This window comes from Sylvia atricapilla, chromosome 7 (genome assembly GCF_009819655.1).
Source record: "Sylvia atricapilla isolate bSylAtr1 chromosome 7, bSylAtr1.pri, whole genome shotgun sequence".
NCBI lineage: Eukaryota > Metazoa > Chordata > Aves > Passeriformes > Sylviidae > Sylvia > Sylvia atricapilla.
Genome location: NC_089146.1, coordinates 38,644,212 through 38,657,536, shown reverse-complemented (window position 1 = coordinate 38,657,536; position 13,325 = coordinate 38,644,212). Strand labels below are relative to the sequence as shown.

The 13,325-nt window shown below is 44.2% G+C and overlaps 1 protein-coding gene across 2 annotated transcripts in view; it reads right to left on the bottom strand.

Annotated features, from left to right (window-relative positions):
- Positions 1–43: 43 nt before the first annotated feature.
- Positions 44–13,325, bottom strand: part of TANC1 (tetratricopeptide repeat, ankyrin repeat and coiled-coil containing 1) — a 43,957-nt gene continuing 30,675 nt past the window's right edge. For both annotated transcript variants that reach the window (XM_066323230.1, XM_066323231.1), the window contains exons 13-25: positions 13,038–13,146; positions 12,702–12,824; positions 11,693–11,929; positions 10,896–11,081; positions 8,963–9,041; positions 7,697–7,830; positions 6,845–6,968; positions 6,557–6,732; positions 5,424–5,556; positions 4,532–4,623; positions 3,971–4,117; positions 3,449–3,549; positions 44–2,581 (exon numbers count right to left, since the gene is read on the bottom strand). In XM_066323230.1, the coding sequence (XP_066179327.1) occupies positions 1,219–2,581; positions 3,449–3,549; positions 3,971–4,117; positions 4,532–4,623; positions 5,424–5,556; positions 6,557–6,732; positions 6,845–6,968; positions 7,697–7,830; positions 8,963–9,041; positions 10,896–11,081; positions 11,693–11,929; positions 12,702–12,824; positions 13,038–13,146 (3,004 nt within the window). In that variant the 3' untranslated portion in view covers positions 44–1,218. The remainder of the gene's footprint in view (positions 2,582–3,448; positions 3,550–3,970; positions 4,118–4,531; positions 4,624–5,423; positions 5,557–6,556; positions 6,733–6,844; positions 6,969–7,696; positions 7,831–8,962; positions 9,042–10,895; positions 11,082–11,692; positions 11,930–12,701; positions 12,825–13,037; positions 13,147–13,325) is intronic.

The window sequence follows — 13,325 nt, the reverse complement described above, 5'->3', positions numbered from 1 at the left end:
GGGAGGGGGTTTCTCCTGTAACATCAGGGACTGTCTCATCCCACAGGTATATTAATAATCTTTATTTTGTATGGAAAGAGTACAGTAGCTGTGCAAAAATAGAACTACAGGACAAGACTAATATAGGACTTGTACAAAATATCAAAGAAACAGTAAACAATAAATAAGCTAAAGATGCAAACTGCAAAAGGATGTGTAGAGCTGGGTACAGCTGTTTACAATGTACACAGAACACTGTAATCAAGCATGATGGAAAGAGTATAAAGCTGAGCACTCCAACTGAATTGCACTCATAGGAATGTCACTGCAGCAGTTCATTTTCAGAATGTTCTTGCCAATAAAAAAACCCTCATTTCCTCAAAAAACCAACTTCTCAACGTCATCCTGGTCATGTAGCTGCACATATGCTTTTCCTCAAGCTTTCATGTTCACTGCCTCCCTTTCTTGGGTTTCCCATAAAAACATTTACTAAGCACTTAGTTGTTGTACCTTTTCACAAATAAACAATAGATCATTCTGCTTTAAGATAGCACCCAAAGGTGATTAGATACCCTATATAAAGTGCGATTATTGTTAATAGGCCATAATAGTGTGTTCTTCAGTGCAATAACCAATATGGTCAAAGCCTCTCAATACACATGCAAATGTCACTCATTTTGTTTAATTTCTTCTATTTACTAAAACCAGTTATATTTACATGTCAAAGCATGGCTGCTTATAGTTTACTCATACACAAATTATTTATGCTTCCTAAAATGTACATCATGCAACCCAAATTAGATCCCACTAGAAAAGTGATAAAATAATTTGATTTTTAAAAAAATGCATGCATATTCAGATCTGAGTATTCTGCAGCAGATTATCTCTTAGCACTGCTGTGAGACAGCCTGTAAGCATTTGAGAGGCACGAGTACTATGTGTGAGATGCAAGAGATCCAAAAATCAAGATTGAAGCCCTATGTGAAAGAAAATACTTATTTAATGGTAACATGTAATGGAAAGGATTCCTCTGCTCAAGCTCCTAGGCAAACCTAACTGAGTCGTTCTACAGGAATTTGTTATTCCAGTTCCTGTCACAGTAACAGTAGGAAGTGGTTGTATCCCATTGAAGCCTGCTCCCTGGGCCCCAGCCGTGCCCAGGCAGTCAGTGTTTAGTGGAGCACTCAGCCCCTGCGGTGCTGTGAGCCAGCTCTGCCCTCTCAGTGCTCAGAGCAGTAGTTATACATTTGATTCAATGAACGATCGCTTTGGTTTTGCCGTGGTGACGTGGCTGAGGTGGCCGTCCTGAGGGCTGTGGGAGGGAAGTTTGGCTACAGCATCGGGGTATAAAAGAGCCCCTTGGCTGGGTGATCTGCTGTCTGTACACTGGGAAGGGATTTGGCATGTGAGCTCCTCACGTTCTTTAGCTTCCACGCTGCTCTGGCTGCCAGCCCCTGGGGCAGCAGCTGTAGAGGATCCTTTAGCTGAGTAGTGTTTAACTGAGAACTGCTCCAAGCTGGAGGGCTGCATACCAGCAGAAGCAATGCTTGTGGCTATTCCATCTGCTGCCTGAGAGTGCCAAGTGCGACTAGACTGTGTGTTTTGCTGCTGGAACCTTGCAGTCTTGTCCATGATTCCCATGAAGGGGGTATTGCGGGGTCGGTGCTCGGCACCCTGAGCTTGACTAGTGTTGGTCTCCTTCAGCCGAACATCTGGGCCCAGCCCCTTAACACTGCCTGACAAACTGCTCGCTGAAGTGAAGCTGCCTGCCGAGCTGCCAAGAAGCACACTACTGGATGGAGAGGCAGAAGACCCACCACAGGGTCCAGGGCCTTGCTGCCTTGAGTCACTGAAATTCATTGGAGCAGAGGCTGTTGATGTGTCACCAGGTTTAGATTTACCAGCAAAAGAACAAGCAGAGAGAGTCTCATGATGCTGTGGATGTGAGCGCTGGCTGGACACAAACTTCTCATTGTGCAGTTCATCAGTGGGATCTGTGGAAATGCTCCCAGATGACAAAGTGCTTGTCCCATCCACATGTTGATTTCTAGAGTGCCGGACGGGCAAGGGACTGTGGGGAAGATGCTGCAAAGACAATTGTGTCTTGGTGCTACACTGACTGCTTCCTGGTTTAGATCCAGGCTGGACAGAGCTCAGATGCTGATTAGTTTTTACAATCTGTGCCTGCTTTGTTGGCTGCATGATCAAGCCGGGCTCTCTCAAGTACTTGTTGCTTGTTCTGCTTTGAGGGGACACAGACTGACCTTTCTGAGCACCTTCTTGAAGGGTCCTGCTGAATAATGAAGCAGCTGAGGAGCACTGCAGCCTTTGTGGAGGGGAAGCAGATTCACTGGGGTGTGGCAGCTCATCTTCCCTGTCCTGAAGATTAAAATTATCATTCACACCTGGTACAATGCCCTCCTCCTCATTATCAGAGTTGTTGGTTTGTTCAAGCAGCTGTGGAGACTGATGCTTCTGTTGCTGTGTTCTCTGCAGCTGTTTGCATTCCTCTTCCACCCGAGCCAGAAGACGTTTTATCTCCTGATTGCTGGGGCACAGCTGAGTGGCTTCCCGTAGGTCAGCGAGAGCAGCAAGTAGTTTTCTGTTTAGGAAGAAGTAAGTAAACAATGAAAATCGGGGCAAATCTGAGACCCAGCATTGCCTACTACTAATCCACTTCCACCCCTGCAGTGAAATATCCTGATTTGCTGCTTCCTGTTGCAGGTGGTGACTAATTAGAACTGGAAGTTCTCCACCTCAGGAAATTCTTAACTAGGGTGGAAGTGCAGACCCAATCCTAAACTCTCCTCTCAAGTATCCTGACAGTGCATGCAGGCAGCCAAGAGAACTCTGCTGGGAACACCAGGAACTGACACTTAGTCTCACAAGCTCTTCACAGTTACCTCCAGAGTAGGGAACCTGCTGAACCCTTCATGACCATTTATTGATATGTTTAGAAAAGACAGTGAATCAAAAATGCACCTCTTCCTGTACTTCAGGTACAGGACTATAATTTGTTACTCTTCCAACCTAAAGAGATAGTTCCTCCTCTCTCCACTTGTTTTTGTCTTCAGCTGCTAATGATTCATCATATTCTGTGCTATCAAAGCAGCCAGTAATAAATCCCAACCTTGGCAATAAATAATGAAATGATGGAGTTGGGTGGCACACTGCTGGCCACATTCTGCTGTGTCACGTGGAGCAGATCCATTCACCGTTACACTTAAAATAATCCTTCTTCAAAAGAACTGGTTACTTTCTAGACAGCCCCGTAAGTATTTACAGAGTGTTCAATACTGCTATTTGGATGTGGCTGGCTTCATCTGATAGAGAGACCTAGTACAGATGCAAAGTGTACTAAAAATATTTTTTTTCTTTTCAAATTTGAACTAGCAGGAAAGAACAAGCTATTAAAAAATGGCAAGTTAAAAGAAATCTGTGCCAACAGATGCACAGAATCAAACAGTACCTGCTGTTCCTCTTGGCTCTTGCTCTGGCGTAATAGGCTTCATAACACTTGGGCTTCAGATCCAAGGCTTTGGTAGCAAACTCTTCGGCCATTCCGAAATCCTAACAAAGGAACCAAAGGCGTTACACAGTGACAGCCAGAGGCTCCTGCCCCAGTCAGCACAGCAGGCCTCTGCTCAAAGCACACACGGGCACACCTGTGGCACCTGCTTGTGCTGTTTGATAACAAAGGGGGGTAGCAGTGTTCTCCATCCAGTCTTTTAGAAGTACCACAAGGATCCAGCAGTTCATCATTCCAAAATAACTACATGACGTAAGACCAGCTGCAATAGATCCTCCATGGCTACATGCCCTCATCTTATAAACCACCCATTTACTGACATGATAAAGCCCAAGATCAGGGTACAGTGAAAAGGATTCTAAAATAGCACAGAGAGATGTCCACATACAACCCCAGTAACACAGTAGGATGTGAGTCTCAGATTCCCAGTGCCAGAGGCAGCAGACTAACACAAGAGCTTACATTTGTTTTGCGGCGACATCGTGACAAGTTCAGGTACAATGAAACTCTCAGCTCAGTGAAGGCTTTCATTTCCTCACCAAACCCTTCCCTTGGGAACTTCCTTAATGCATACTGATAGCGCTGTGCTGCTTCCCTCATCTTGCCTTTCTGCAAATTCAAGGGAACAAGAGGTTTTTCAGAAACTTTTAATACTGCAATACTACAACCAAAATGCATATTTATATTTGACAGCTACCCTTAAGTAGAAAACACAGAGACAGATTTTGTAATAAATATACACAGTATGAACTACACTGTCAGACAAGCACAGCGAGAGCCTGCATGTTAACCAGAGTTTGTGTTTCCTTCTGAACTCAAATGCTCAATGGTATTTGACAAGGATAATACTTGCACTAACATGTACTAGTAGTACTGGAAAAAAACATATATGGTTCTTGTTTTGTTTTAAACAGAGTAGTAATATCAGATTATACAGCTGAAAAGGAGCCATAAAGGCCTTCAGTCTACCTTCAGGCAGAACTCCAAGGGTCTGCTGCCAGAAAAAAATAAAAATCTACCTACTTTATACAGCATGTTTCCTTCTTCCATCAGTTTCTGCAGAAGAATCAGGAGAATATCGGGTTTGGAGGTGGCCATTGCCCATGCTGCATTTCCTGCAAGTTAAATTTTAAGGGTCTTTGACAAAAGGGAAGAAAGTGTGTTTCCTGTCTGCCATGGCAGAAAGCCTGGTTCTGCTTCAGTATATATTCCACCTACACGGAACCAGTATTACTGTTATCATAATTAGGGTGTACATATTTAAGATACATCTATGCCACCACCTGGACAGCAGCCAGGTATTAAATGGTCTGATACATTTCACCCCTGTGAAGGAATGTGTAGAAGTCACAATTAAATTCAGGCCTAAGTAAGAACCTGTATTTGATCACACTTACTACCCAAAGAATATAAAATAATATGAATAATGATATGAAATAGTGGTTCAAAGGTACTAAATATTCAGTAATTACCACATACACACCTGCACCATGTACTTACATTTTTTTTGGCCTACCCTTTGCAAAGATACAGTTCCACAGTTTATTAGAAGAATGTTATTTAAAAGTAAAACTTCCTTATCTAGATCATTAATAGACCAGAATTATGTATCAGTTAATAGTTAATCAGTTAATATTGTTTAAAGGCAATACATTAAGGCAGAGTAACCATCTACAGTGACCTCACTGTCAGCACACATCAAAGAAGGCACAGAATGAAAGTCCTTGTGTTTCCTCACTTGTAAAGCCAGTCTTGTGTCTCTGCCTTTAGAGGAGATTGTTTCTCTCAGGTGGGCATCTGCAGACCAGACAGCCTGCAAAAACCTGGTGTTTCATTTCACCTGCTTTCCAGAAACAAGGAACTGCGGCAGAGCAGAGCGCGGCTGTCTGTGCCGGCGCAGGGCAGCCCCACTCACCCAGCTTAGCTCCCTTTCTCAGCAGCGTGACCACGACCGAGGTGTTGCGGCAGCCGATGGCTCTGTCCAGAGGCCTCATGCCACTGTGGTCCACGTGCTCAATCATTGCTCCTTTCTCCACCAAATACTGCACCTGGGGGAGGAGAGGAGACGTGCCTCGTAACATGGCTTTGGGTAACAGAGGCAGACCGAGGCAGTATTTCAGGTGCTATGTGACCTCTGGCACACGCTGAGCACATGCTGCAGAGTTCAGCATCTGAAGCCCAGCAAAGGCACCGCAGCACGGGCAGGCTGCAGGGAAGCAGCAGCTCCTTCCCATAACCACCACTGGCCCAAGTGCCACCAGCAGTGACCTCGTGAGGGAAGAGGCACCAAGAGTCCTGCCCGTGGACAGCCCCACAAGCCACAGGCCTGCCCAAGGACCCCTTCACTGTCCCTGTCCCAGCCTGGCCAGTGGCTGAGCACTGACCCACTGAAGGGACGGGTCTGGCCAGGGAAACGGGAGCTGGCACCACTCCGGGACAATGACCTACAGTAAATGACCTCCAGGAGGGAGCCTGGACACCCCTCACTCTCCAGCAGTCTCCAGTACCCAGTGCAACAGGCAAAAAGACACAGTGCCTGAAAACTACCAAAGCCACTATGGAACCTGAGGGCTTATTTACAATTTCAAGTTAATTCAAAGGCTGAATGGGACAATGTGCTACAGTGAGTTACACGCCACAGCAGCACCTGAAACAGACCTTGTCTACCAAGCTGCAGAAACACAGATGTGAGAGGCTGCACGTGCTGCTCTGTCTAATTCCCTGCTGACCCCATCAATCTGTCCACAGTGCACACAGACCTGAGTGTGCCCTTCCTCTTCTTACACCTCTTCTTGGGGTATTTCCTCTACAAAGGCACCAACTGACCAGGACCCTGAGAAGTGACCTCTGTGGGTTTGCAGCATAATTCTGGGCTTCTACTTCATCTAGAAAATGCCTTCCTGAGCAAACATTTCCATTACAGTCAGGATGAGAGCAGTGTAACCATCTTGGCTACTTCCCCAAATTTCCTATTTTGGTAGGCCATATTTTTTCTAAATTCTAAATTTTTATGGCTTTTTCTTGAATTTTCTGTTTTGTTATACTTACAATATCAGCATCCCCATAAAAAGCTGCCAAGTCTAGGGGTGTTCGTCCATTTTTGTCTGTCTGATCAGTTGCTGCACCTTTCTCTACTAAATACTGAACTACTTCCTTGTGGCCTTTCAGACATGCCCAGCTCAGAGCTGTCAGTCCTTCCTTGTCCAGAGATGAAACAGTTGCACCTGTAAAATGAAAATGAACTTTGTTATGAAGATTCTCTGTTTAAATGAAAAAATTGCTTAATTCACCCAGATGCAACCCTGGTGCAGCTGTAATCTGCTATTTATTTTCTACCTTCAGAAAGAAGAAATTCCACAGTGCTCAGATGCCCTTCACAAGAAGCCACCATCAGTGGTGTCCGGCCTTGCTTGTCACTTAAATTCACATCAGCCCCATGCTCCACTAGAAGTTTAGCAATCTGGAACAGAAAATATCCATTTCAAAATACATTCTTTGCACCAGTGGGAGGTTAGATGGATATTAGGAGAATTTCTTCTCAGAAAGTGCTGTCCTGCCCTGGCACAGGGGTGGAATTCCCATCTGCCACATCCCTGAGGGGATTTAAAAGCCACACGGGTGTAACACTTCAGGACATGGGTTACTGCTGGCCTTGGCAGCACTGGGGAACAACTGGATGTGACGGTCTTGGAGGGCTTTTCCACTGTTACCAACTCCATGATTTTATGAAATTGCCAGATAGAGACTCCAGCCATAACAGCATGAACTTTTGAAAAAGAAGACTAAGGTGGTATTTATGGCAACCACTGAGAAATTCTGTGTAGCTCAAACCCAGACTGCAGTTCAAGGCCTTCCCCTGACAGGAGAGGCCAGCAGGAGGAAGGCTTCTGAATCCAAGGTGCTCTCTCTGCACAGTATAAAAGATCTGAAATCACCTCCAACCTCGGTCTATAAAATAAAGTAATTTAACTCACGTTATTTTGCAGGTAAATTATAACTAAGACCGTTGTGAGGCCAACATGCTTTTTAAGTTGTTTCAAGGGGTACAAAGGACTGGGCAGTGAAGCTCCTGAGCACATCCCTCTGCAGCAGACACGAACACGTGCTAGAAAAGCGCCCTAACCATGTTCAAACCAGAGAAGGCGGGGTGAGGGCCCACCTCCCCGCGGAGCCCCGGGCTGTGCACACCTGCCAGTGTCCCTGCCGGACGGCGCAGAGCAGCGGGGCCGCTCCTCTCCTGCTGCCTCTGCTCACGGCCGCTCCGTGCCCCAGCAGCAACTTGCACACTTCCAGCTTCCCTCTTCCTGCAGCAGCCGTCAGTGCTAGAGAAAGCATTTGCATCAACATCAGCTCTTGGCTTGGCTGCCCTTTGGACACATGCACAGTATGTTACTGAATCGCCATTCTTTCAGCTTTTCACTGTGACCCCTACTGAAAGCTGAACAAAAAAAAGGAAAATACTTTTCCCGCTGTGATTTCTCTCTCTCTTCTATTTTGCTTATATTGTGTTTTAAGCAGAACTTGAAATTTAAGTTTTGCTGTTTGCGTTGATGTTGGCATCAATCATGCCAACCGTGTTTAGAAAATGAGTTCATGTGTGACTTATGCAAGAATCAGCAAAGGACTTGGCCCTCCAGTTTCTAAAGCCTAATAATCTGCATTTTCTGCTAAGAAGTGGGTCAAATTGTGAATTTCCTGTTACTCATTTTTAGCATTTCCAAACATGATCCAGTAGAATTTTAAGTTTCAATGAATGCTGAAAGTAAAGGAAATTACAAACACTGCAGGAAGAAGTAAATCTTTCTTTTTTAGCACTATCTTACCCATTCCCTCCTCAGTCGATGAAACTACACTGTGTTACAGTTACAACTGCTGAGAGCTGAACAACTGGAAAGTAACTGTTATGGTATCAATATTACAAGCAAAAGAGTCCAGTCATGCTCAAAAATCCCCCTTTTAGGGAGATCACTTCCTCAATGAGTGAGGATGCCTAATGTATTATGGAAGGGTTTCAATAAAAAACACTGACAGGAAAACACTGAAGAACAAAATTAATTTAGAAACGGATGGCTTTTAGAATTCACTGGATTTGCAACCAGGGTTTTGTACACACGTAGGAACGAAGCACATCTGCTTCTCTAGGATGTGAGAGGCCACTGATCATCATCCCAGTGTGTTCCCATGGAACAGAGATGCCACTCACAAGGCACACCAGGGAACTGCAGTGCAGGCATTACAGTCTGCCTTAAAAACTGCATTTGGCCTTTCCCAGATGTCCAAAGGCAGGTCTTCTCTTCCACTGCCTAATTAGAACAAATGAGGCTATGGACCAGCATTTCCTGAAAACTAATGATATTTAAACAAAGGTTCTCAGACAGAGAACCCCATAAAATCCCACACTGAAACTTAAGCACTGTATTTCCACAGTTACCAAACACAGAGAAAGGGAAATACCTGTTTCTCCCCACAAGGCATCAGTGTCATTGATGTCCATGTCATGGTCCTTTTCAACCGTCAGGATGTAACGAACCACCTGTGAGCACAGGTGAGCTGTGAGCACAGATGTGCTGAGCCACAACAGCACCAGTTGTCACTTGTACGATACAGCAAGGGAGAAGAGATCCAAAACAAGTGAGAGTGCTTCTCTCTCAGTGCATGTAATCAATAGAAAGGAAAATCAGTACTGCTCAAAACAAATTCAGTAGGATTTTAGAGTGACTCGAAGGCAAGTGAATGCTATTGAAAACCTTTTTAATAAAGCCCAATGCTCTTCTGTGAATTTGTTGTTTGGCATGAGCATGATTTAATGAGCTCCCATGTGGCCTCTATAGAACAGAATAATCAAAATACACAATGGCAAAAATAAAGCATCCCAGTTCAGTGAGGAAATTCCGTATCATCTAAAACAAGTGAGCAAAAATAAGAATATTTGCATACATTTCATAAAATGGTGATACCTAGGTTTTTCCTTCCACATTGGTTATAGCTTACCTGTTTCTCTAAGTTTCTTCACAGAATGGTCTAAGCATATGTTGATAAATGGTAATTTTTAAAGCTGAAATAAGCTTTAAATTAAGTTTTGCTGTGTTTCCACTATATTAAGGAAATCTGTGCTTTGAAACCACCTGCAAAAAGACTGTTAAATTAAAGCTTTTTCTAATGACTGTTTTAAACAGATTTTCTAATGGCACCTGGTCACTGAGGCTGCAGTCAACAGATGAGGAAGGAAAACCACACTAACAAAATTTGGGATGCTACAGGAAAAAACAAAGGCAGGAAAGGAGAAAGGATCTGGGCGTTTTCAGGCTGTCTGAAAACTGTTGTATAAAATGTATGGAAAATCCTAGAATTCAAAATGTTAGGATATAATTTATCAAAATTCATGAAACACACAGATCTTCTTTCTAGCTAAGAACACAGTTTCTTAATGTCTTAAAACTAGAGAAAGATGGACATTTTTCAGGTATTTATTTATGACTAATGTGATCTCTGGTTGATATTCAATAGTTGACTGCTTTCATTTAATAAATGGACAGCAAACTAGAACTTTCATGAGATCAAGGAATTATCCATTCATCCAAGTTAACCATAGCTCAGAATCCTCAAGTTTATATTGTAAGACAGTGATGGCTTATATTCCATACAAAAAATAACCTGCACATAGACATTTCTATATTTGGATCATCTAAACAACTTCAAAGCTCAGACTCTATCTTACTGCAATTTAAAAATAGATTTTAGGAAGTAAATATTGAAACAGCTTTATTGAAGAGATTTTGTTTCCACTTCGGTGTATCACTCACTACATAACTAAGTCCCCTAGCCTAGCTGATCTTCATTCAAGTATCTTTACTTACTCACTACTTTTCTATCAAGGTTACAGTTTGTTTTCCCAGTGAACAGAAGACATACTTGTATTACCTAAATATCTAAAGCCTTTTAAGTACTTCTTATGAGTTTTAGTGTTCCTTCCCAAATTTCTGTCTAGAAGTGACACTGAGCTGAAGTCTGTAAGTTGACACATGCATCAAGCTGAAAACTGAAGCCTGTGTGATTTCATGCCATGAAAAATTTGAAGAAAAAACTCAGCCTGAAGTAGAAACATACTTGGGTAGGTCAGTGGTACAGAAAATCCTCACCACCACTAGAAATTTAGGACTACTTGCAAGAACAGAGAGGAGACAGCAGACAGAAAATGACATATAAACAAATCCTGAAGCAAACTGTATTATGTGATACTCAGCTAGAGCATTTAAACCAGCTGCTAATACATACTGTGACAAATATGAGAAGCGCAAATTCTTTCCAAGCCTCTTTTAAAACCGGCTGCGCGCACTGTTGTACAGCTGTGTCGATTTCAGACAGACCTGAAGCACTCCCAACCCACCTGGCAGTGGCCCATGCTGGCAGCAGCGGTGAGAGCCTGTTGCAGCGCCTGGCGCTTCCGCAGCGAATCCTGCTCCCGGGACGGAGTCACCCACGGCAGGCCCAGCAAGAACTCCAGGATCCCGCAGTGCCCCCGCAGGGCACTGTGCACCAGGGCACACTGGCCCTTCTTGTCGGCCACGTCAGCCTGAGGGGGCAGAAAGGCAACGCCTGAGCTTAGCAGACACAGGGGGAGGCTGTGGGGAGGAGACCCCTCAGGGCACTGCCAGAGAGCAGCTCCCACCCCTGACCTCCAGGACAAGGGGAACACCTGGGGAACTACAGGCCCAAGAGCCTCACCTGAGCACCTGAGAAGGTGATGGAAAAACTAATCCTGAACAACACTGCCAAACACGGGAAGGACAAGGCGAGCAGGACCAGCCAGCCTGGGCTTGCCAAGGGGAGATCATGCTTAGACTACTGGACAGCCAGTGGCTCTGAGGGGACCAGAGGGTGGGTGAGGAGAGCTGAGGATGCCTGTGACCTCGCCTTTAGAGGGCCCAAGACTCTCTCAGTAACAGCCACTGACAAACTGATGACAACAGGTCATAAAAGTGGACAGTGAGTGGCACCCAAAACCGGCTGAACGCTCTGCCAGAGGGTTCTGACCAGTGGCATGTGCAAAATGCTTCACGGCACTCTGGATTCACCCCTCAAGCCTATGCCTGATAATTACATACTTAACTAATCAATGACAACGTTTTTAGGCCTCTGTATGACTCTGACTGCAGGCTTGGCAATCCTAGTGCACCAGCTCACCTTTGCACCTCTCCTGCACAGCAGTGACACGATGTTCATGTGACCTGCAGCGGCTGCGTAACTCAGGGCTGTCATCCCGTTCTCTGAAGTGCCATCAACAGCAGCTCCAAACTCCAGTAAAAGAGTGACCATTTCTTCGTGTCCAAGGTGTGACTGAACACACAACACTGGAGCATTATTCAGTACTTCAGTCCTGTAATTCACATTTGCTCCTGCCAAAATCAGCAGCCGACTCACCTAAAATTCAATTTAAACAAAACAATGTTTTCCTCAGATTTGTCTGAACTTGGTATCTTGATCAGGTACTCATTTATCACTCCCTAATTCTGATGCAGATTTTATTAGCAGACATCAACTTAAACTCATATAGAGCAATACAGCAGTTTTAAATCTTCTCTTAGTAAATACATTATCGTATTACTGAGTACTGCACTCCCAAGAGAAGACTTGTCTCTCCCCTGACACTCACTACTCATCACAACTGCACATAACTTGCTGCTACTCTGCTGCAACTACCTCCATTAAGAGGGAACCAGATTGCTTAAAAAGAAAATCTCAAGAAAAAGGTCAGAGTGTGCCCATGTGTGTTTTTGTACACACAAATTTCCAGTCAAAAGCCTTAGCAGTTGGCTCAAATTCCAGCTGACTGACTTGGATTTCACTATCCATCATCTGGGGACTCAAATCATAGTGCAAAGTTGTGGTGTTTTAAATCCTTTCCTCCCACACTTATTTCCCCCTGTTACAACTGACGTTTTCCCACAAAGCAGAGAGTGCTGAGCTCTGCCCAGCAAGGCCACGTGAGACACCTAACCCCAAAAACGCACCCACACGCTCACCTGTGTGAGTGCAAGCAAAAACCCTTTCCGTCAGTGCTACCAAGGAAAACTGATCTCAACTTCAGCAAACAAGGCTTGTCACAAGAGTTCAGCTCCAGGTGCTTTTCTGCTGAAGGGTTACACTGACTGCAGCATTTCCCTGCCCAGCACAGCCCCGCTGATGCTCTTACCTTCACGTTGGGTGTGTAGATATTTCTCAGGGAAGCCAGGGCTGTAGAGAGTCCATCAGTGCTATAACCAATCCACAAGGCTTGGAGATGACTGGAAGAAATTCCGGTCCTTTTACTGAGACCCTAACAGAAATGATACAACAGGAAATCTCTCTATAGAACTAGAAAAATCTATTTTAATCTACAAGTCAGTATAAAAAGGAATAAAATCTTGATCAATAACAGTACCAAATATTTTGCATAAGCTCCCAACAAATTAATGAACCAAGTCAGCGGAGAACCTCTACAAGGTGTTCATAAAATAGGTCATAAAGCCTACTAAGCTGCAAGCTTTACCTTGAAAATGTGAGCTTTAAGTATATGATGGCCAAGTTCCATAGTCTGTTGGCGGTTTAACTTTCCCTCCTGCCGAGAAAACATGAAAGCCAGCAGAGCATGTCCATTCCTAATAAAAAGGATTAAGAGAGAAGCACTTTTATAACTGTATTTCAGTAAACATTCTAACGTGTCTTTATGCCCATTGTAACAGTTCAACTTTGCCAGACTACTGAAACATACCACGACAGCCAAACAAAATTTTTCCCATAATGAAATAATGCAAAATGAAAAATGGCTAATTTTGAG